This window comes from Vombatus ursinus, unplaced genomic scaffold (genome assembly GCF_900497805.2).
Source record: "Vombatus ursinus unplaced genomic scaffold, bare-nosed wombat genome assembly UNPS02014830.1, whole genome shotgun sequence".
Classification (NCBI taxonomy): Eukaryota; Metazoa; Chordata; class Mammalia; order Diprotodontia; family Vombatidae; genus Vombatus; species Vombatus ursinus.
Window position 1 is genome coordinate 26,428,084 of NW_020954608.1, and position 25,699 is coordinate 26,453,782.

General features: G+C 36.9%; 1 protein-coding gene across 1 annotated transcript in view; it reads right to left on the minus strand.

Moving 5' to 3' along the window:
* The window catches only part of KIAA1324L (KIAA1324 like), a 196,020-nt gene that overhangs the window by 55,330 nt on the left and 114,991 nt on the right, over window positions 1-25,699 (minus strand). Inside the window, exons 6-10 of the mRNA XM_027838883.1 lie at window positions 25,552-25,657; window positions 15,427-15,579; window positions 14,773-14,861; window positions 5,710-5,890; window positions 4,509-4,637 (exon numbers count right to left, since the gene is read on the minus strand). Of these exons, the coding sequence (XP_027694684.1) occupies window positions 4,509-4,637; window positions 5,710-5,890; window positions 14,773-14,861; window positions 15,427-15,579; window positions 25,552-25,657 (658 nt within the window). The remainder of the gene's footprint in view (window positions 1-4,508; window positions 4,638-5,709; window positions 5,891-14,772; window positions 14,862-15,426; window positions 15,580-25,551; window positions 25,658-25,699) is intronic.

Genomic DNA, 25,699 nt, shown 5'->3' on the forward strand with positions numbered 1-25,699 from the left:
CTCTCAAAGGTTTAGTGAACCGTCCAAAATTTTCCAATGAGTTAAGCAGCAGAGCTCAGATTCAAACTTGGATCTGCTGGCTCTGAATGCAATGCAATTGTATTATTTAGAAAAACAGCCCAGAGATTCATCATGGAATGTTAGAGCTAAAGGGACCTTAGCTACAGGGATCAACCCCATTTTGCAGATGAGGAAAACTGAGGCCCAGAGAGGTAAAGTAAACAATGCAAGGTCTCAAAGCCAGTTCATGGCAGAGCTGGGATTAGCATGTAGGTTTCTTTATTCTCAGGTCACAGTTATGATCACTTATCATTCTGCTTCTCATCAAATAAATATACATTTTTTAAAAAATAAAACTACCTACCAAAAATTCATTTCTACATATTTAATGTTCTCCAGCAATGGCTTCAAATGAGGTTAAAAAGATCATCAGCCGTCATGAGATTCAAAGTTAACAACTCCCAAAGGGGAGGTGCTATTTGTCAACCTCAGTTGCAAATTAAATGCTATGTTGAAAGGCTCCCTGATACCAGCAAAGATGTTTCTTTGCAAAATTCTCTATGAGATAACAGCTGAAGGTTTGCTTTGGGAAAAAAAATCTTTAATGAGAAAGTTAATAATTCTGTGCCTCCACAAAGCCTACGTTTTCTAAAGTAGAGCAGATTTCTTTTCCAAATACTAATATACTACACTGGAAATCTCATTCTAAATCAACACTGATGAGGGGAAATTTGAAGCTGTCTAGTGGATAAAGGAGGACAGGGATGTTCAGCTGAGAAATAAATAACTGGGGCTGGAAAGTCCTATGCCAGGTTGGTGTATTGGCTAGATTCTGGCTGCCTAACAGTTGGCGGGGGGTGATTTGTGTATAACCAGTAGGGCTGCACTCAGCTGCCATGCTCATTTTGGAAAGGAAGAAATGAGGGGCAACAATCTGCACTTGTACTGAGCTTTAGAGTTTACAGAGCTCTTTCATCACAATAATTCTGTTAGGTAAGAAGTACAAATACTAAGAACTCCAGTTCACAGCTGAGGAAATGGAAGCTCAGAGATATTAACTGACTTGTTCCATAAACACACAGGTAATAAATGTAGAAGCCAGGACTGATTTTATTTCTTGACAACTAAATCCAGTGTTTGTTAACTACTTCAGGCTACCAACACAAGTGAGAGGGAAAGGGAGAGGGAGAGGGAGAGGGAGGGGGAGGGGGAGGGGGAGGGGGAGGGGAGAGAACACCCTCCTCATGGAACATGAGTGTATTTCCTTCTTGGCAGACAGAACAGAATAAGCCATAAAAGGTCCAGTTGGGCTACTGATGATCTCCTAGTCTGTTCAAGTTGCTCAAAGTTGATAGAAGAAGAATTGAAAAGAAGACAAAAGCATTAGTATTTAAAATAGGATAATTAATGGGCAAAGACAGTTGGGTATGAGTATAACAAAGAAACACAGAGACTGCTCAGTCAATGTATGTATTTGATTTTAACCAAGCTCCATTAAAACATGCAATGCAAGGTGGGGCATATAAGAGCTCAAGAAACACTCAAGTTTTCTCTCACCACTACTGCTCACTTCCTGCTTCCTGCAACACAGCAGATGAGCTAGAATGTGAGCTGCTCCTACGTCCCACTAACCCCACAGTACAGAAGATTCTGGAGACACTACAAGGACCTAAGTCTTCCCCAAATTTTCAAATGAATATTTTTAAGCTGTAGGCTGTTCTATACAAAATCCTTAATAATCTGGGCAGAGCTAAGTGGTGCCCACTTGTCTGGGCACTGGAGATAAGTAACTCTTATGATAGACTAAGTGGAAAGCTACTGCCTGTACAATTATAGGACAGGAATTGGGACTGGATCTAGGATTTTATTGGTATATGGAAATCCTGAGTACGGAAGTTCCCTCTACCAATAAGGGTAACATAATTTTTAGCTGGAAGGGAGCATAGAGGCTATTGAATCCAACTCTCTCATTTTACAGGTAAGAAAACTGACGCTGATAACCTCTGAGTAAGTTACAGACTTGGACATGCCTAGAGAACTGAAAAGTTAAGCAATTAACCCAAGGTCACACAGATAGTATGTGCCACAGGTAAAACTTGAACCCAGGCCTTCCTTATTTCAAGACCAACTCTATGTCCATTCTTATAATGGTTTATGTTTATGTAACATTACAAATCACTTCAAATATCCTGTCTCATATTTGGTCCTCACAACAATCCTATGAGGGAGGTACTATGTATCCACATGTATGATTAATGTCCTCATTTTATTGATGAGTAAATTCCTTCATCCATTGGATAAACATTTATTAAGCACCTACTATGTGCCAGGCACTGTGCTAGGCAGCCAAAAAAAGCTAGGACAATATTGGACTGCATTAAGAGAAGCAAAACTGTCAAAAATAGGGACCACATCTGGAGTTCTGAGTAGCAATTATTTAAATTGGTAAATGAATTGGTAAAATGAAGAGTGTAAAAAGAAGGTAAATTAATTCATTGATAAAATGAAGAGTGATTCAGAAGAGGACAACCAAAATGGTGAAGGACCTTAGATCCATGTCATACAGGAGCTATTGAAGGAAATAGAGATGATTAACCTGGATAAGAGAAGCCTCAGGAAGGAAACGATAGCTATGTTCAAGGATTTGATGAGTTGTTCTTCTTGGCCCTAGAGGGCTAAATCAAGAGCCATGGGATGACAAGATGGAAATTATCCCTGAGGTCAGGAAAAACTTCTTAACAATCAGATCTATCCCAGGGGTCGCCTCAAGAGATAGAAGGTGCTCCTCAATGGAGGTCTTCAAGCAGAGCTTAGATGACCATTCGTTGAATGTTTTATGTTGAGAATACCATTTTATAGATGGGCTGAACTAGACGTCCACAAAGGTCCCTTCCAAATCTGAATTTCTATGACTTACTAGCATAATGTAATAAATAAAATAAATGGAATCAGGAAAGACCCCTGTCTCCTAACTGTGTCATCATGAGTAAGTCAAAACAACCCTGAGTCAATTTTTTTCTCATCAATAAAATGGGGACACCACCTCTGATTCCTACTTCATGGTGTTGTTGGGAGGATTAGAACTAGATCCTTGGTTTCAAAGTTATAGGGAACTCTAGGGAAAAATAATTTCTGGCTAGGAGAATCAAGGATGACAAATGGGGGAAGTATCATTTGAGTGGGACCTTGAAAGACAAGTAATTAGCAGAGATGTGGGGAAAGACATCCTCCATAGAGGAAAGCTCAATATGCACTTAAGGGATATTGTACAGTTACTTTTCTTGGTTCTGTTTTGTTTTCTGAAGGTGAGAGACTGGAATATAGGGCATCTGAAGGGAGAATAGTGTGAAACAAGGTACTGGAATAAGATAAAAGAGGGTCTTGAATGCCAGGCTAAGAAACCTAGACTTTATTTGGTAGACAAGACAGAACTGCAATGGGCAAGTAGGTGGCACATCAGATAGAGTGTCAGGCCTAAAGTTGGGAAGACCTGAGTTCAAACTTAGCCTCAGATACTTACTTAGCTGTGTGACTCCAGCCAAGTCACTAAACCCTGTTTGCCTTAATCCACTGGAGAAGGAAATGGCAAGCACTCCATCCAGTATCTTTGCCAAGAAAACCCCAAATGGAGTCATGAAGAGTCAGACACTACTAAAACAACTGAATAACAACAACCACAAAGCAGAATTACAACTTTTTTGAGCAGCAGAGTGGTGATCATGTCTATAGGGATAGAGATATTGAGATAAGGATTAGACGTGTGACTTTACTGACATAGAAAACTCTCAGGTAAGGAACTCTCTCTATATCAATGCAGGTCAGCTCCTTCTCCGAAACTTGGTGTCTTAAAAAATGGTCATTCTAGAACACTGGAAGGTGACTAGCCTTGCCTTGAGTCACATAGCCAGTACACATCAGAAACAAGATCTGAATTCAAATCTCCCTTATTCCGGGGCCAGGTATCTACCCACTACACCACTCTGCCTCTTACAGAATTGTTATGAGGAACAAAAGGTATAGAAGATATGAAGTGCTTTGTAAATTTTAAAGCTGTCTATAAATGTCTGCAATTATTAAAAATTGTTATTGATAAATTGCTGATATTAACAAATTATTAACATATCAATTATTATCTGTGTTGTGGTGTTGTTGGATTATTAAATTATTAAAATTGCTATTAATAAATATCATAACTGTGGTTCAAATTCAGTTCTTCTGTTTGCAGTTCAAGGTCAATATTCTCTCCATTATACTGTGTCATCTCTTCAACACTCAATTACCTACTCTTACATATCACTACTATGAGAAAGTTAAGCAATTTATTACCATGATGGGAGGAAAAATCATAGTTTTTTGACCACAATATCTAGATTTGAAGTAAAAGAAAATAACAGTGAGACTATTTTAAGTTCCTATCCAACACCATTTAGTATGTTCAGACAGAAAAGAGTCAGAAAACAGCTGCAGTGATTCCTGACTATACCAAGAAGCTCTGGATTTGGACTCACCATTCATTCCATCACATTTTGAGTTTCCAACATTGAAGCAGGAGGTTTTCATATTGGCAGGCAAGATATTCCACCATTTATATTCAAACGCCAAAGCGGGCTCTGTTCCTGCTGGGCATGGCTTGCATTCTAGGGGAGACAGATAAAGAAAGACAATAACACCAATTATGCTGTGGCACTGAAAGTTCCCCCTCTTTCCTTCACCAGCATCACTGATGATTCTTTAGCTTGGGGCTGGGGAGGAATTAAAAGGAGTAGGAGAAGAAATTTCTAGAACCTCTTAAGCCATTTTGGAGTTAATAACATTTGCCAAAACAAAAAACCCCTAAAAATATCCAGACAAAAAAATATATATACATATATATTTGTTCAAAATCAAAAGGAAAAGAACCAATGAGTGACTTTTAAAAAAATTTCCTCACTTAATTTCCATAGATTAATTCCCCTTCATACAAAGATAAATCTAAATCAAAAGACAGTGACCCCCCCTTATTATTTCAGCGTTATTACCACCCCACAATTAAGGAAGGGCTTAACATTAAAATTAGTGCAATTTTCCTATGAGTATCTGAAAACAAGAGTTTGTCCCACTGCCAAAACCTTCACACAAAATCCCATTAAACACCTAACACATTTAATGACATGTCTCTACTCATGGTAGATTAAAGTGATGCCATTTAAAACTGGATATTCACATCTTTAATTTCTTTTTAATCAATAGTTATTATCTTCCCCACTTCAAGTTGTTATTGATATAAGAAGTATTTTGACTTGAAAGGGCTTTGATCTAAATACATCATTCAATTGACTTCAATTAAATAATCATTTATTAGGCAACTACTAAGTGCAAGGCACTGGGACCAAGGAAAAGACTTCCCATTAGAACCAGAGGTTTTTAACCTGAGGTCCACGAACTTAATTTTTAAAATAAAGATAGATTGATAGATAGATATATAAAGATAGATACGCAGATAGATGGAAAGAAAGATAATTGTATTTCTGCATAATTCATTTTATTTGTAATCTTATTTGTTCTATTTTATGTTTTTAACATTTTTCTAAGAAAGGGGTCACATGTTTCATCAGACTGCCAAAGAGGTTTGTGACACAGGAACGTTTAGAAACCCTGCATTAACTACATATGGTCTTTCATGAAAGAATTTCTGTAAAGATTATATTCTGGGGAAAGCTAAATTCCTACCCTGAGTTCCATCTGAAAACGTTCCGGGTGGGCAAGGAGTACAAGAAGATGAGCCATTGTTATAAAAGCCTGGATTGCAGGGTGGACAATCCCTCTTCCCTCCAGAAGGGGGAAGCCTCACAGCATCTGCGAGGTCCTCTTGACAGATCTTAGGCTCTATCCACTTGTACATTATCTGTGTCTGTAAGGTGAAGCATACAAGTCACATATTAGGTTTCAGTTATGTTAAAATCCCAAACACCTAAATAATCTCAGCATAGTTAGGACATATTAAAGTAACTGACGGGCTGTGAATCATTGTACAAAGGCTGCCCTATAGTCAGAAAACAATATAAAATCATGGAAGAAAGGGGAAAAAAAGAAATTTGGGCATCAGTGTATAAGTCTATAAACTATGCTTCAAGGGTCTCTCCTTCCCTGTATCATTTCCCTAATCATTTCAAGAAAACATTCTTTAAGAAAATGCATCAGATATTACAGTAAGCATTTCATTGCTATTCTATTATTTCACAACATTTGGAAATCGATCACAGTCTTTCTAATACCTAATATTAAGTACACAAACAGGAGGCATTTAGGGATAAGAAGCTTTTCTTCCATTCTTTGGCACAGAGCATAAACAAACAAGGTGTTTGCATCTGTATTTTTAAATAAATCAAATATATCATTAACTCATTTACCAAGCTCATCTTTCATAAGGTAATCTGATTTAAACTTTTTCTTTGAACTGACAGTCATTCTACTTTTTAAAAAATAGTAATGTAAGAAGAGACAGCCTTTGAAGAACATAGTTCCAGTAAATATATTACAAAAGCACCAAAGAGAACGGCCCAAATAAAATGAGGGGAGGAAAAGAAACAAAATCACAGCTGTAAGAGAATTAAAAGTTTCCTTTCCTTAAAGATCCAGGCTTATCTAATAATTCTGTCATCTTCAGGAAACAGTCAAGTGATAAGTCTAATACCTCTAGGAAGTGGGTTGGTAAGTCAGAATTTCAACGTAAATCAGAATTTCAGTGGTTATTCTGAAAAGCTATTTCCAATGATAGAAACCCAGTAATAAAAAGTCCTTGTAGGTCGTTGACTTTTTCCTCAAGAATCCCCTTAGGAATATATGAGTCAACTTACTTCAACAAGGTTATTTAGAAAAAGACACATTGCTCAACACAGTAACAAATGTCATTTTTCTTTCTTAAACAATCTCAGCTACTTCAGTTGGCACATTTTGGCCTCTCTAAGCAATTCATTTTGACCAGTCATTGCACCTGTCCACCTCAATTTGCCATCTATAAAATAATGGGTATGGCTTTGCCTTGCTGAGATGCTGAGAGAATCAGTTAGCACCTCTAGCTATAAAGGGCTTTCAACTCTAGAAAAACCAGGGGATTTAATTAAATGAAATAACATTGGTTACAGTTCAAATTGACTCACAAGGTGAAAAAAAAAACATATTAGGGACACTAAGCAGAGCAGTTGTACTATCATGTTAAATTTAATATACACTTTTTAGGAAAAAATAAACAACATAATAGTTCAATTTCGTATATGTAACCCCAGTCCCAAAGTTCATTGGTATGGGACTTTCTCACCCATGTAAGAGGCAGGGCAGAGCTGGGGAAAGCAAGTGATAGAGAGTTCTCAAATATTAATTGAGCTTTCTTTGACCCACACAATAACATGCCCATGCTACATGCAGGGGATAGCCCTCACAACATGTGGGGCCTTGCCACACACATACACACGTGTATGTATATGAATGTATATATATATATATACATATATATTTTTAATGATGTCTCCTACCTACCAATCCAGCTACAATGACCCCACTTGCTGTTTTTCACACACAACAGTCCTTGTATAGAGAAGTTTGCAATTTCTCAACACAACACTAGAATATGAGCTCCTTGAGGGCAGGGTCTGTTTTTGCCTTTGTTTGCATCCCCAGTTCTTAGTACTGTGTTCAGCATGTCTTAAGCACTTAATAAATGCTTGCAGAATGACTAACTATATTAAAATGATCATATGTGCTGATATTTAAGTTCATAATGAGAAAGAAAAAAATTTTAAGATCCTAAGGAATATAAATCCATTCAGAAAAGACAAATGTGTAGCCCTTCCTCATTATAGATAAAATTTGGAACACAACACATGAGTTGACTGAGGTTACACAACCATTACCTATTGGAAGTGGGACTTGATCCAAGTCTTCTTAGATTCAAGGCTGGATCTCTACCATACTGCCTTTCTATACATTTAGGAAACTTATAAATGATTGTTGATTATTTCATCTTTTCCACAAGCATATAGAATCAGCCACAAAGGACCTTAGATATCATCTAATCTAACTTCTTCATTTTGCAGATGGAAAAACTAAGACCCAGATGACTAAGTGAATTCAGCTAGTTAGCTACAGAGCTGAGATTAGAAGTTGAGCACCTAAGTCTGGCTCACTACAACAAGCTGCCTCTATCAAGAGAAACTGTCAAATTAAGATACATCATATGCCTATAGAAGAGATGCCAAATTAATAACCCTAACAAAGAAGCAAATGAGGTTAGTTTGGCATAACTAATTCCCAGTGAATGTATGCTGTATCATAGTATCCATAGATTTAGAGCTGGAAATGGTCTTATATATCATGTATTCTACCTCTTTCATGTTTTATAGGAGAGGAACCCAATGCCTACAGAAGGTAAAGGATTTGTCCAAGGCAGTAAGCAGAATACAAACATGTTCTTTTAACTACAAATACAGTGCTCTTTTTACTACTACATACTGCCACTTACCCTCTCTTTTCTGAGTGTTGGAAATTCTACCAATGTTATAGCTATGTATTTGATTATACGTACTTAGGGACATAACTACTCCCATACTATGGGAGATTCATTATTGAAAGGAATCATGTGATAGATCCTTCTATAGCAAATAACTACCCCAAAATAATCTGCTTTGTGAGTTTCTGGTTTTTTATGTTGAACTTTCTTAAAGGAGTATGGTATATCTTAATTTGACAGTTTCTCTTGATAGAGGCAGCCTGATGTAGTGATCCAGACTTAGGGCACTCCACTTGAGTATAGTAGTCCCATTTACTTATTTCTAGCCATACTGTTATCTGACAGCTTATCTTGTTTCTCTCATTTAGACTGCAGGTTTCTCGAGAACCCTAAATTACCTACTATCCTATTCCACAATGGCCATTGGCTAATTACTACTACATACACAGGGATTGAGATAGGGACCGGATCTTCAATTTCACTGTTATGGAAACTCCAGGATGAGGAAACTCCCTCTTCCAGTACTGGTTAGTTTCTTCTCTGCAACTTCCAGTCTTAGAGAGGTTGATCCCAAGTCTTGCTGAATTCAAGCCTGGATCTCTACCATGCTGCCTTTTTATGCATTTAATAGACTTTTTTTTTCAGCCAAAGACAAGGTTTCTTAGAACATCTGCCATATTGACCAGACTCTTAAGGAGTCTGAACATTAGTGAGCAATGGCTAGATTTTAAGAATCTGAGCCCATTTAGTAGACTTCGAACAAAAATTTAATAATAATATAATAATGATGGTGCCATGCAATCAGGATGAAATTTTAGTTATACATAGTATGACATCAGCAAATGTATGTTAAATCAAATTGAATTAATTCTAATACCCATGAATAATTTCCCAACAAATGTTAGGGATCACCAAGTCCTCAAATAACTAAGGTTTTGTGTTTTTTTTTATTATGCACAAAAGCCAACAACCTCTGTTTCAAGCCTGAAAGGTATTTCTTACAAAGAACTAAATGACCACTTCTGTTCTGAAATCAACTAAAAGCTCCCCTCAGATGTTAAGAATGAGGCTGTAAAGGAAGGCAGAAAAGAACATGACAGAGAGCCTGTGAGAAATGGCTGTGAACATTAGAGCCTCTTTCTGGAACCACAAATTCACTAAATCACAGGGAGAATGACGCATAACCATCCATGGACAAGTCATCCTACCTACTAAGTATGAATTCTATTTCTTTGTAAAAGATGAGATTGGGGCAAATAATTGTGCTGGCATAGACATCATAGAAATAATTGCCTTAAATCCATTTAGACAGACAAAATCCAGTCTAATTCCATGAGCCTTTTGAAGAGCTTTCTATGTGCAAGGTACTATGCTAGGAAACAAAATTGAAATGAAAAATATTCCCTGCTATCAACTTACATCCTGTAATGGGGATACAACATGTAAATAGATAACTAAAAGTGTGATAATTTGAGGGAGGAGAGAACACTAATAACTAGCAGGGATTCTTAACCTGGGGTCTGTAAACTTAAAAAAAATTGATAACTCTATTTCAACATAGTTTCCTTTGTAATTCTATGTATTTTGCTTATTCATTTAAAAACATTATTCTGAGGAGAGGTCCATAGATTCACCAAACTGTCCAAGCTTGCCAAATATTTTATAGAGAAAATCCCTTCTTTAGGCATGGGTTGGACAGATGGCTACTAAGGACCCTTCCTGATGACACAAAAAAGGTTAAGTACCCTTGCACTGGGAAGAAGAGAAAATATCTCTCTCCTGTAGAAAATAGCACATGAGCTAAGACTTGAAAGCAGCTACAGATTCTAAAGGGTAGAGGTGAGAAGGGAGTGGATTCTGGACATGGGGAACAGACTTTTCAAAAGCACAGAGGAAGGAGATGGCATACCAACTTCAGGGAAGAGTAAGTAGTCTAGTTTAGCTGGAAAAGAGAAAATGTGAAGGAGAGTAAGGCAAAATAAGGCTGGGGTCAGATTATAAAAGGTTTTAAATGGTCTGAGGAATTTGTATTGTGTCCTAGATGCCAGAGAGCCACTGATGACTCTTAAGCAGGGCTATGACAAGGGCAGGCTTGATAACTGTCATCAAGAATATGAAAGGTTATCCTACCGAAGAGAGGTGCATGACGAACCATTCACCCCAGAGGGCTGGATTAGAAGTAATGGACAGAAATTGCAAAAAAGCCAATTTAGACTTAACACAAGGAAAAATTTCTCAATAAATGTTGTTGTTGTTGTTCAGTCATTTCAGATGTGTCTGACTCTTCATGACCCCATTTCGGGTTTTCTTGGCAAAGATACTGATGAAGTAGCTTGTCATTTCCTTCTCTAGCTCATTTTACAGATGAGGAAACTGAGGCAAACTAGTTAAGTGACTTGTCCAGGGTCACACAGCTAGTCAGTGTCTGAGGCCAAATTTGAACTCATGAAGAGGCCCAGTGCTCTATCAACTGCACCACCTAGCTGCTCCCTCTCAACAATTAGGATTGTACAAAATGGAATGAGCTGCCTCACTCGAGGTCTTCAAGGAAAAGCTTGCCAGATATATCATAGAGAGAATTCTTTTTCAGGAATGGGTTGAACAGAACTGAGGATCATTCTTGATCCAAAATTCTGTGATTCTGTGACTCTGGGTTTAAGATGGGTGATTATGAGGAAGATAGATTTCAGAAGGAAAAGCCTGGGAGCTAGGAGTCCAATCAGTAGCCTCTTGCCATCATCCAATAGGGTTGTGTAAGTTGAGAAGAGAGGATAAATGGGAGGTAGGAATAAACTAAGACTACCCTAAGGATTAGATAAGGGACAGGATAAGGGAGCCATGGGAAAGTGAAGGCTCAAGGATGATTCCATATTTATAAGCCTGACTGACTAGAAGGATAGTGGGACCCTAAAAATAAATGAAGTTTGGAGGAAGGATAGTGATGAAGTGGTTCCTAATGTTTTTTGCTCCACAAACCATCATAACCTTCCAATTAAAAAAAAGTGTCAACACTCTGGTAAGGGTTGGGCATGAAATTTATAAAAATATATCCATAATGTAATTAGGCAATTATTTACTATTTAAAGTGATGTTAGGAGTTTTTAGCACAGACTCATTGCACCATTGTTGTGAACCCCAAAGGAGTTCATGAACCACTAAATGACAACAGATAGAGGATTATAAGTTCTATTCTGGACATGTTAAGTTTGAGATGCCTTAGGGAAATCACACTAGAGATACCTAAAAAGCAATTGGTGATATGACATTAGAACTCAGGATAGAGACTAGAGCTTCATGCAACGATCTGGCCAATATCTGTAAAATGATGATGGTTGAACATATGGGAATCAATGAGATCACCAAGACAGGGTGTAAAAAGAGAAGAAAAGAAGACTCAGGAAAGACCTTTGGGAACATCCAGAGTAAGAGGCACACAGATACTGTGTAACAAAAGAACCGAAAAGGAACAAAAAGGACAGTAGAAAACCAAGAGAAAGTACAGTTATTCCCTTCCACATCATGGGGAGTAGGAGTGCAGCACCCCCTCGATCTGGAAAATCCATGTAAAATTTTTTGGCCCTCCCTTCATACCAGAAAAGAAGTCTGAATTATTATGGCATTAAAATATAAAAATACGTTTATATTATACAATACTGTACATATATTTTATGCACTTTTGAGTTCCTAAATTTTTTTGTGTGTGTCATCTGCTGGCCTTCGAGTGTCATCTGCGACTTCCGCAAACTCCCAAAAAATCCCCATTTAATTTCTTATGCCAAACCTGCAACATATGGAAACCACGATAGGAAAGTCACAATGTGGAAGGGATAACTAGTGACACAAAAATATAAGGAAGGGAGACTATGCAGAAAAAAAGTGTTGGTTAACTGTCACATGCTACAGAGAGGTTAAAAAGGATCAAAAATAAACGGCCATTAAATTGAACAGTTAGAAGATCTCACTGCTAACCTTGGAAAAAAAAAAAAACTTATTTCAGTTGAATATATTCAAGCCTGGAAGGAACCTTAAAGGTCAGTTAGTCTAATCCCCTCATTTTACAAAATGAGGAAACAGAGGTTCAGGGTGACTTCTCCAAGGTCAAATAATTAAGTGTCAGAGGCAGGATTGAAACCCCGAATGAGGAACTCTGATTCCAAATCCAGGAGTCTTTCTACCACATGAGACCTCTTCATGTTGAAAGTTGTTGTTGTTGTTGTTTTTTAATTAACTCTCCACTATGCAGCACTTTTGCCTCCTCATAAATTTAATAACACTTAATATGAAAAACAGAAATATGTGAATGAGTATCATTTGGCTTACAGTAAGTTATTAAACAACACTGAAAATACTTCTTTCATGAAATAGCATTTTAAAGTTATAGTTCATATAAACAGTTGCGTAGAATGGACATTATGAATATTTGTAGCACCTATTTGCTACCTCCTCATTTGAGATTTCAAAGGCTCCCTACTATAGAAATATTAAGTGTCAATGCATATCTGCTGAGACTTACCATTAGATATTTAGATTTACAAGTAAGATTGCTAGAACTGTGAACTTAATACACTAAGCTTACAGATAAAGTTAAAAAGAATCATAGACCTACAAAGTTATTGCATTCTTTTCTAATCACATTCACAAATGGCATCCCACCTTTCCTAGATGATTACATAGTCAAAAGATAATATAATAATAGAAAAACAAAAAGGATAACACATTCAATACATTTTAAATCCACTGCATATTTCATTTAGGTCCAGTTCAATTATTAATTTGGATAATTGAGGTATCTTCTCATAAGAGTTTGTGATTTTGGTCTTTCATGTATCTTTTTTGTGATACAATAAAGACTCAAATAGTTTGGATATAGTAGAATTGTACTGATTTGGTTATAACTAATTTAAATTAATTATCATTCTGAGGTAGATTTGGTTGAAATTTATTTTACTAGTAATTAAAAGCATGATTCACTATGTTAATACAATTAAACTTAAGGGGTATATGCTTAAAAAAAACTTTTTTTTTTAATCCATCTTAGTGCATGGCTCAGTGGATATAGCTCAGGACTATGAATCAGGAAGACCCAGCTTCATATCCTACCTTAGACAATTACAAACTGAGTGACCTTGACCAAGTCACTTAATCTTTCTGTGCCTCAGTTTCCTCATCTGCAAAATAAGGGCATTGGACTCAGTAATCTAAAGTCATTTCCATTTCTAAATCTATGATCCTGTGATCCAAGCTAACCACAATCTGCTTATTAAAGCAAGAACTTCTCTTCAAAATGCTTTTCAGTTAATAGTGGTTGGTTTGAGTTGCTGTATGTATTTGGAAATAATAAACCAGTTTGTATCTTAAAAACATTTTATAATTGAGATATTTAACTAATTCAAATAAGCCTCCCTCTGAGTTATTCTAGACTGATAAGGTTTTACTGTATTGTGAATATTAATATAGTTTTACTGTTAAATACTCAAAAAATCATTCTCTGAAAACCTGACAAACTAAGTTATCATTAAAGTATAATTTTTATTAAAGTATAAATGTGAAGTAAGATCTAGTATATAAAAGAAACTAACTATGCCCTGTATTCACCATCCAACAAGCTCAGAAGCAATGCATTTATTCCCCAAATGCAAAAATACATGAGAAACTTGACTTTTTTAATACAATTTTTGCTTTATTCATGCAGTGTCTCTGGATTCTTTAATTAAGAGAATGGCAGGGAAACTTCGAGTCTACAGATACATTCTCCCTTTGGCAAAGTAGAGTTTCATGCTGATTGCTTTGCATTTGCTAATGCAATTATACTGCTATTTGCCAAAAACTGCATTACCCAACAGCTGCGTGTTTTTTGACTGATGAAACACACTATGGTACAAAAAAAAATTAAAGAGCTGTAAGACATTAGTTCCCCGTAATTTAAAGTATAAAATTTGGAGTTACAAGTTTAGAAATGACTATTTCTAGAAGAAAAAAAAATTCTTCAAAGTATATTGCTCAAATTCATCTTCTTGTCACTGACTCTGGAAACTGAAGATTTGGGTTCAAAATCAAATCTCTGATGTTCACTACCTCTATGATCTTGGGAAAGTCTGTTAACTTCCTTGCTTCTCAGTTTCCTCGTCTGTAAAATGAAAGGATCAGATCAGATGACCTCCAAAGGTCCCTTCCAGCTATGGATCTAGGATCCTACCATAAAGTAACTTAACTCTTTTAACACCCTAGTGGCTAAATACAAGGAGGCTTAAACTGCTGGGTTGTAGGAGGCTTCACAACAACTGTACCTTTCCTTCATCATCACATGGAGTATGAATCTGAAAGTAGTCTTTTTGTGTACAAGGAGGGCGCTCCATACATTGGCTAGATCCTTCATCTGCAATACAAAAAAGTGAGTTTCAGAAATGGAGCACTTCCTTTTGGAAGCCAGGAAAAAAAAGAGAGAAATAATTGAATCAGCAAGTGAGAGCGAATTGGATTCTGATTCCCTCTAAGACAAAAGGGAGGCTGTGTTTCTCTCTTAGCTCTTTTAAAGTGATAGAATATTGGAAAGGTAGTTTCTTTTTCCAAAGACCAACACTACTCAAACATCTTTAATTACAAGCTGGCTCTCTTAATATCATGACAAACTTTTTCTGAGAGCATTGTATTTACTTAGCTCCAGTCACATTTACTCTACCCAGACACTGGAAGCTCTATGTTTCAAGGAGGCAACAGAGAACAGTAGGCTCCCAAGGTGTTGTAGGGAAAGAAAGGCATTATAACAAAGGAGAAGCTGAGGACAAAAAGCATCAAGAGTAAGAACTCAAACTGCTCTTACTTTGTAGTTTAGCCAAGAAAGACTTTCCTATCACCCTTTCAATTTTGATATTCTGTGCATTTATATGATATAAAAATCCTATTCAGAAAGAAAACATAATTCCTCAGAAGAATATCCCTACCTGCAAACTGGGTGTCTTCTTTACATTTTATGCACTCTTTAGCTCCCTTCTCAGAATAGGTGTTTCTAGGGCAAACCTGGCAATTGGATAAACCTGGCTTGTCACTGAATGTGCCTGGCTTGCAGGGAAAACATTCTGATGTGTATGCAACACCTGTGAAATTAAAAAAAAAAAAAACATAGACTGAATGGGACGAAAGATATAATACAACCCAGATAACATGTCAATTTCATCTCCATGATATGAGGGTACATTGAAAAGAAAGTTGGATTTGGAGTCAGAGGAAATGAATTTGAATCTCAGTTCCACCCCTTACCACCTCTATGACCTTGGCAATTCACTTCACCTCTGAGCCTCAATTCCTTCCTCTGTAAGAGGAGGGGTTTGAGCTAGATAAAGTCTAAGGTCCTTTCCACGTCTGAATCAATGATCCTATAATCCCTATTGCCACCATCCTAATTCATTTAGAATTTTTTCATGTCCTTCTGATTGTTCTCCCTACTTCTAGTCTCTTCCCTATCCAATCCAAACTTTACACAACTGCCAAAGTAATTTTTCTAATCTGTTGAGCTAAAGTAATAAGACACCCCTTCCCAAAAACCTTCAATAGCTCCCTATTCCTTCTAGAATAAAATAAATACTCCAAAGACCCCCATAATCCCAAACCAGCTTTATAGGTTTATCACATAGCTACCCTCTTGTATAAGAGATAGAGATATGTGATAAAGCCAAAGTACCTTTGTGTAGGCTTTTTCCCATTCCTAAAATGGTCTCTCATTCACAGTTTTACATGTTGAAATCCTTCCCTTTTTTCAAGGACAAGCTTAGTCACTACCTTCTCAAGAAAGCCTTCACTGATCCCTCCTAACTAAAAGGATCTCTCCCATTATTAATCTTCCATAACACCTTGCTTTCTACAAATTTACATAACTGTAACTACCTTCCACCCAATGAACTCTCAGTCAACAATCTTACCACTTAATTTAAGAGAAAAAAAGAAGCCATGACCTTCTTCATTTCCTCTACTCCATCACTCAAAATCCCTCTATATCTTCATTTACTCTCTGCATTTGCTCCACTCCCTGAGAATCATAGATCTAGAGACCATCTAGTACAATATTTCATTTGACATGTGAGGAAATTGAGGCCCAAAAAGGTTAATTGATTTGCATGACATCCACAGATTGTAAAAGTCAGGGGCAAAATGTAAACCCAGGTACTTTAAATATTTCTTCTGTGTTCCTTCCATTGGATGAAGGATGAAATGGTCCTTCTTGCAAGACAAACTGTTGTACTCATGTCACTACTGAGGTCAAAAACAGAAACAAAGTTTCAGTATATTCAAAAATATTTATAACAGCACTTTTTTATGATAACAAAGAACTAGAAATAAAGTGGATGCTCATAAATTGGGGGAATGGCTTAAACAAATCCTAGTTTACAAATGTAATGAGATATCACCATGCAGTAAGAACTGACAAATAAGATGTACTCACTGAACCATGAAAAGACTTATATGAACTAACACACAGCTGATAAGCAGAATCAAAATAACAAATATACACAACAACTACAATGATGTTAGGGAAAAGGTCACTAAACTCCAAGTAAATGAAAAGCCAATAGTAGTTCCAGAGAACGGATAATAAAAAAATAACTATCCTCTCAGCAGAGAAACTGAGGAAGAATGTTGTATACTTGGCAGAAATGGTCGTTGTGTAGGGTGTTTATGCATAACTATCGTCCTCTGTGGGAGGGTTCGATTGTGGGCAGAGAGAGGAAATAATTATATCTAGAAATATATAGATATAGCTATCAATGACACTTAATTTTATTGATCAAAGAAAAGGCATCAATACAATTTAATTTTAGGAAGAAAAAAACCTTCACTTGACCCTGCTGTCCCCTCAAACTATTATCTGATATCATCTTTTCCCTGTCACTGCCTAACTATTGGAAACACTGGCTGCCTCTGCTTCTCAGTTTCCATTGTTGGATCCAGCTTTTCTCACCTAGATATGGTTTTCCCTCAAAACTCTGTCCTGGGCCTTCACTTATTCTTTCTCAACTAACAAATCTTGACTTTTTTATGGGATGTACCCCTTGGAAGTCTGGTGAAGCCTATCTCTTCTCAGAACACTTTTTTTTTATTCATAATGGAAGGAAATGTTAAATTTTAGTTAGAGGGTTTAAAAATGTATTTTTCCTCCCTGAGTCCCTAGGGTTAAGAACCCATGCTCTAACAACCAAGAGAATGATCTACATGAAGACTAAAAATTGAGAAGAAAAACGACTTTAAAAGACTAGTCAATGGGCTGATCAGCCATGATCCCAGAAGATTGATGATGAAACTTGATTCCATAGAGTTGATAAGCTAGAGGTGAAGAATGAGACATGCATTTTCAGAAATGGTCAATATGTGTGTTCTTCTTGACCATACTCATTGGGTAAAAGGAAATGTTTTCAAAAAGAATTGGGATAGAGAATGATAGCAATAAAAAAAAAAAATAATGATAGGAAAACTGATAAAGTATTTTTGAAAGTGGAAGTTCCCAGAGAAATGCAAGCAAGCAGGACAGCTTTGGTACTAACATGCTGAATGTATTTTATATCTAAAAAACAAGCTGTTTTTAATGGAGATTCATGGTTTCATATATAGTCCACTTCTTTTATTGCTCTTCTTTATATATGGAAATCCTCATTTCCTGGTGTTTGACAGGTTCAGAATAACAAGAACATTATATTATAAATGGTGCTGAATTTGTGAAAAAGAATTGTTTTAAACCAAATTCATACAGTTAAATGAAGTTTTTCTGGTATATAAACTTCTTCTTCTTTTGTCCACTTCTTTCCATAGATACCCTGATTCTAAGGATTTTGAGTGATTCTGACACTATTATACAACATGGAATCAAAAATCATGAATGTTATGTTTATGTCATATTAAAATTTCTTCTGCATTTGGCATTACTTACAACCAACATTCCTTGGGAATTTCCAAATAGCATCTGGTATACCACAAGTTATCAGCCCCTTGAGCCCAATTTTTAAAAGATATCAGCAGCACATAATTTTTTTCTAATGCTTAGTTTTATTTATATGTAACCAATAGTATCTTAATATTTTATATCATTTAAACAGCTGCAAAATTAAATTGCATATTATCTTGCAAATAAATTCTACTTTTTCCTTCTTAAAAAAAACTCCTATCTAGACTCTCTTCTGATGATCTTATCTACTTAAAATTCAACTATCACCTCTAGGCAAGATAGTAATAGGGACAGAACCAGGAAATTCCCTAGATAAAGAAACTTCATCCACCAATTCATGTCAATACTTTCTCTGTATCTTGTAGTCTTAGAGAGTTCTCAGATGATTAGAGGCTAAATGACTTGTCCAGAGTCACAAAGCTTGTAGAACTTGAACTCAGGTCTTCCTTTTTCTACTTCCCCATGATACCTCCTTCTCAGATAACAGGGCTAATTCTAGAGCTCATATACACTGAGCACTGACCCAGCCCTTCCAAGTCAAGGGATGTGTGAATTTATCAGAATATCAGTTATGGTTTCTTTGGCCACTGTTCCCTCCTGTTTGATTGTTCCACTGTATCTCCAGTTCTATTCTCTATTCAGAACTCCAGTCCTTCATTACCAATTAATTTGGTGGACATCACCTGAATGTCTCAAAAGTATCTAAAACTTGATATTTCAAAAGTAGAACTCATCTCAGTTGATGGTGCCTACCAGGCCCCCAGGTTCAAAACATTGGAATCATCTTTGGCACTTACTTCTCCCTCACCCTTCATGTCCCATCAGTTATTGAGTTGTCAGTTCTACCCCCATATTGTCTCTTATATCTGTCCCTTTTATCTTCATTCACACAACCACCACCCTGGTTCTTAGCAACTCTCTCTTTAATGGCTGTGATCAGCCTTCAGATTGAGCTACCTTTTTCCAGTCTCCACCTAAGTAATCCACCATCTATACAGATGCCAAAATATTCTTCCTAAGGCACAGTTCTTACCATGACACTTCCCTGCTCACAAACTTCCATTGCCTTTAGGATAAAAAACAAATTTCCTGCCCAGCATTTAAATCCATTACAATTTGGCTCCAACCTATCTTTTCAGCCTTATTTCATGATTCCCTTCATTCACACTAGATTGCAACTATATTGTACCACTATCTGTTTCTTGAATTTGGCATTATCCTATCCACTACTTCTGTGCTCTCACATTCACCACCACTCATATTGAGAACGTTCTCCCTCTTGAGCTCCATCTTTCAAATTCATTAACTTTTTTGCAAGGTTCTGGCCAGATGCCACCTCCTACCCAAAGTATTCGTCAATCTCCCCAGCTATCAGTATATTTTTCCCTCACCAAATTACCTGGTGTTATTCTTGTCGGTGTGCATAATAGGTGATTAATGTTGCTTATATTAAACTGAATTAATGTATGTGTCTTCTCTTACAAGAATGAGTGTCTTTTCTCATCTTTGAATCTTCAGCACCCAGTACATGACCTATTATCCTATGACATTGTAGATGCTTAATAAATGTTAACCTATTGAATAGCATCTAATAGACTCTTCTACCAAAAGTTAATTGATGAGAAAACTTTAATAAATTGAGATTCAGTATTCTTTCCATTGTGTCATCCTCCTTGCCTAGGATGATACAATGTAAAAGTCACTGAATTTTGAATTGGAGCAACTGAGTTCAAAACTCAGCTCGCCACTTACTACCTGTATGACCCTGAGCAATTATCTAGGCCTCAGTCTCTTCATCTATAAAATAAGGAGGTTGGACTAGACAGCCTTTAAAATGCCTTCTAGTTCTAAATCAAAATCTTATTTTTAAAACCAAACTATTTATCTATGTCATTACAAGCTACTAGTGTCTGCTTACTCAATCAAGTGAGTAAGATCATCAAAACCAGGTGCTTGGAAAATTTGCAATGGACAGAGTTCTAAATGTGTAGTCATAAATATGGGGTTTGAATCATTCATTACTCTACCTGTTAAGATTTGAATTCATAGTTATTTTTTGCTTAGCCTTTTATATTAGCCTTCATTCCTCATGGAATGAGGTACTTGAGGTATATTCTAGGAAAATGTCATACAACAGGAGGAAACATACCTATAATCTGGCCATCACTAATCTAATCACTAGTCACTAATCACTGAACCTTAAGCATAGGATGGACAGTTGATTACATACAGTACTCTAAAAATGTTTCACTTTATATCTCCTCTGTCTGAAGCTATACTATACCTCTGTGACCAAGGCAGGGATGAAGTTACTTAATCCCTCTCTGGGTCTCAGTTTCTTCATCTAAATATAAGGTACTATCCCTTTCTTATATGAACAAGTAGGAACTGAGAGAGGCAGAAAAATAACAATGGTGTAAAGAAAACTAATAAAATCTACTTGTGAAGAAAAACAACCACTCAAATACAATATAAGGGAGACATGAACTGTTCTGAGAACCAGAAAGAGAATTCTCCTTCAGATAAATGCACTGTGAGGACTTTTTTGAAATCAGTGCAATAATTGTGATGAGGATGGTTTCAGGGCATTATGGCCCATCAGCTCATATGTAAGTAACTGATTTTTAGGGTTTTAAAGGTTGTATCTGACAAAATTATAAATCAAACAACTGTTTGGGAATTGTAGGGAGGCGGTATTTAAGGACTGTTGGGTTTATATATGACACAAAAGTGTATTTCTTGAATTTTATCTCATGAAGTAGAATTGAATCACTGAGCTCCAAGAAGCATTTGAGAGCATAAGAAGCCAGCAGGAAAAGAGGCCATAGAAAGAGATAAACAGAAGAAACTGGAAAGTAAGCTGAGCTCTGGAGAGGTCATAAGACTCTGACAGGATTCTGGAGAAGTCATAAGAAACTGATAGGAACCAAGGGGACTGGAAGGCTTTGTAGCTGTATATCAGGGAACTTGTTGATTGAAAGAAAGGCATTGCTTTGTGATTAGCTGAAGAGTCAGCTGAGAGAGTTCTTCAGCTATTTGATGACGTGAAGAAGAGCCAAGTCCTGCATCTGTTAGAGGATTGAGTTTGTAGTTCTCCAATGCCATCTACAGCCTGAGAGAAGGGATACTTCTCAGAGGTGTCTGATTGCCCTTTGTTACCTTTTCTGATTTGAGAAGTAAAAACAAAAGAGAAAACATAGGCTTTTCATATCTGCTTTGCTGTGAAAAGAGGACTGGCTTTGCTGAGAGCCCACTGAATAAAGCAAAATTCCCTTGCTATTTGTAGATCTGAAAACCTTGGCAGCTTTCTGGCTTATGGGAACTACTTGTCACTGAAAGAAAAGCATAACACCTTTTTTATCTTCCTGTTAAGAGGTAACTGTGAGCTAAAAGAACTTGACACAACTTCATGAGCTTCAAAGCAGAAGAGGAGTAAGCTTTATCAAGCAGGAAAGCAGTGAAGACCAGAAGGGTGTTGCGGAGAAGTAGTTTAATGAAGTATAAATTATTCCTGAGAAGACCAAAGACATCAAAACCTACATTTCAGAGAGGTGAGTTGCCATAAGCACATGGGTTTCCCTATTCATGTGACTCCCTGCTACAGTTCTATAAATGTATGTCCCCTGTTTCCCACAGACACTATGTACATTGATAGAAAAATGTGACCAAAGTTTATAGGTCAACTGTAATGTTTCAAATATTGCTACTCTGGGAGTAAAATTTATAATTATTGTGTGAGGAATAAAATTTATGATTATTCCTAGCCTTTTCTTCTGAATAAATATTATGACTATTATTTTATTGCTTTTGTCTGACAATTTAGTAAATATTTTATAGTTAAGAGTCAATGATGTCACAATTACTGATTGAGTATAAAGAGGAAGTGCACCGATAATGGCACAGGGGACAGACACAGACAGACACACACACACACACACACACACACACACACACACACTCACAACTCTCTTTGTCTCCCCATTGTTACCCGCTAGGATTCTGAGAAAACAAATAGTAAGTTGCAGTCAAGTGGCTATGCTGTACCCTATCCTCCTCCCCAATACCAGACCTGCTGGTATAAAGGCAGACTGGAATGACTGAGTCAGCCCAGAGAGACAGACAGAAAATAGAGATATAGAGAGACAGAGGACAGAAAGAGACAGATAAAGATACACACAGAGACAGATAGAGAAACAGGGTTAGTGTCCACATTACTCCTGTGATACATGTAAAATTAGGAAGTTTTACCAAAAGATTCCTAAAGAGCATTCTAATTCTTAAGACTCGAATCCTATGATTCCAACAACACATTGAAAAACTTAGTTTTCTGTCCTGAAGTATGATTCCTGACATGACCAGCAGATGTCCTCATTCACTAATGTTAGCACCTCTGTAGCGTTGAGTTCAACTCATTCAAGAATGGAATTGTACATTTAAGAGATTCATTGTTTTAATTTTTAAAAAAAAGTATCTTTTGTGCTGAGCTGAAACATGTCTACATCAGCATGTTTTGTTTTTGTTTTTCTGTAATAGCCAGAACCACAGGAGACAACAGGGAGGCAATGATTTTGCCATTTAAGGCCTGGGGGGGGGGGTGGATTTCCATCTTCACTTCCATAGCTGTATTATTGGTTTGTGACATTTTACATTTTCATAATACTTCTCTTCTCTTACTTATGAACATACTCAATTTTCCTTAAATATAAAAATGCTTTCTCCAGTGCTACTCACCCAAGCATTCTCTCCATTGCTTCCATATTCATTCATTCCTTGCAATGTGGCTTCTACCTCTTCTCACCTTTCTGAAACTGTTCCCACAAAACTCATTCATAACTTCCTAATTACCTAATCAAACAACCTTTTCTCCTTTGTGTTGGTTTGTCCTTGGTTCATCCTTGGAGTTTCTGTGATATTTCTTTTGGTATCACTCACCTTTTAGTATCATAAGATCATAGACTTACTAATAATAAGAACATTTACACAGTGGCTGATGATTTGCAAATAGCTTTATAAATATTTCATTTTTATCTTCATAACAACACTGGGAAGTTGTCATTGTCCTCACTTTATAGATGAGGAAACTGAGGTTGAGAGAGATTAAGTGACTTGTGGTCTATCCCTGTCTTGAAATGAACCTTAAAGGTCATCTAGGTGCATCACTTTACAGAAGAGGGAACTGAGGTCCAGAGAAATACATCAACATGGAGTTATTAAGTGGCAGAGACAGAATTTTAATTCTAACTCCAAATTCTACACTTTTTCACTGCTTTCTTTTTATGGTTAATCTCTCCTTGAGTTCCATGAGCCTGTGTTCTGGTAATATTCCTGGTTCTCTGATTGTTTCTTCTGCCTACCTCGATGATTCTTCTTGCTCCTTCTATCTTCTACATGGAGAATTTCTGGTCTTTTTTTTCTCTATATATTTTCTCCCTTGGTAGCCTTATCCTTTTACTATGGCAGTATTCAGATGACTTCTAAATCTATAGCTCAGATCTCAGCTCCAGCTTCACTTCAACTGCCTTTTAGACTTATGTACCTAGATATACTGCTTTACTCCTCAAACCTCTTAAAAAAAAGAACAGATTTCATCATCTTATCATGTGTCCCATTTTCATTCCCACTGTCACCAATACAACCCAGACCCCTATTTATCTCCCACCTCAACTACTATAAAAGTCTCTCCATAGTCTCCATACCTCAAATCTTTCTCTCTTCTAGTCCATCTTCTATGCATATGCCAGATTCATTTTCCCAATGCAGAAATATAATCACCAGCCTGCAACTTCAAAGACTCAATGGGGTCCTTAAAGCCTGTCAACTGAAATCCTTATGCTGGCATTTAAGACTCTTATCTAGCAGCAGTGTTTTTTTCACAAAATACTCTCTCACATACACTATGCTCAAGAAGAAAAATGAACTTGACCATACACTATCTCCCAAGCACATCTTGCATTTCCTTACCTCCATACTCTGGAATGTCATCCCCCATGTCTCTACCAATTAAACTCTTACTCATCTTTCAAGGCTGATTCAAATGGCTCCCTTCTCCATGATGCTGCTCCTGAATCTCCCTGCCAGAATTTTTTTTTTCCTCCCCTAGACTGCCATAGATAGCACTCTGGACCTCACTTACAAGTATAAATAGGCTCTGTTCCATTTGAACCACAGCTGGAGAGATGCATTGAACTCTCAGGGATGAATCTCAGCTCAAAGTTATCCTTTAAGAAAGGACATTGAACAACAAGAGAAGGACACAACCAGAGGAGGACAATGAGAATGGTGAGAGACCTCAAAAATGTGCTATCTGAAGATCAATGAAAAGAACTGGAGACTTTGATCTTGGAGAAAAGAAGACAAAAAGGAGATGAAGGACAAAGGCCTGTTGTTTGGAAGGGAAATTAGGCTTGTTCTATTTTAGTCCAAGAGGACAACCTAAGAGTAATGGATGGAAATTAGAGAGAGAGGCAAATTTGAGCTAAATTAAGGGAGAATTTTTTAACAATACAAAGTAAAGAAAAGTAGAATGGGCAACTACTGGAGTTCATGCGTTCTTGTTTCAGTGGAATTCCTCAAGAATGCTGTAGAGGTCAATTCCAGTAGAGGTCTAGGCAACATCATCAGTTCCTACCAACTCTAAGATTATTCTATATGTTTTATCTCCAAGACTAGATTGTATCCTCTTTGTGCGCAAGAAATCTTTGCATTTGTCCCAAGTGCCCAGGATATTGTTCTACACAGAGTACAAATAAACCCAGGTTCTCCTTACATCCAATCTGGCATGCAATGCACTAATTCACTTTGATTCATCTTTCAAAAAACTGTATCAACTACATGTAGTATAGATAGGGAGGGAGGGAGGGAGAGAGGGGAAGAGGGGGAGAGGGAGGGAGAGGCAGAGGGGGAGGGGAGGGAGAGAGAGGGAGAGAGAGAGAGAGAGAGAGAGAGAGAGAGAGAGAGAGAGAGAGAGAGAGAGAGAGAGAGAGAGAGACCGACCTTATATTAGCTCACCATACCAAAAACAGTTTTTAAAAAGTTAAAGAACATGAAACAGAAGTACATCTTATCTATTAGCAAATTTAAAAGATGAATAGGTTAGTAACACGTGGTGGGAGGAGGGAATACGTGATGAATATACCTTCAATAGTGATGTTTTTCACTAGTACAGGTTTCACCACTTTGGACCCCATGAGGATCCCCGTGGTCCTCCAGTATAATATGTTTGTGCCTGATTTTAACATGACCTGTAAAGAAAAAAAGGAAGTCACTGCAATCAGGCAAGTCTG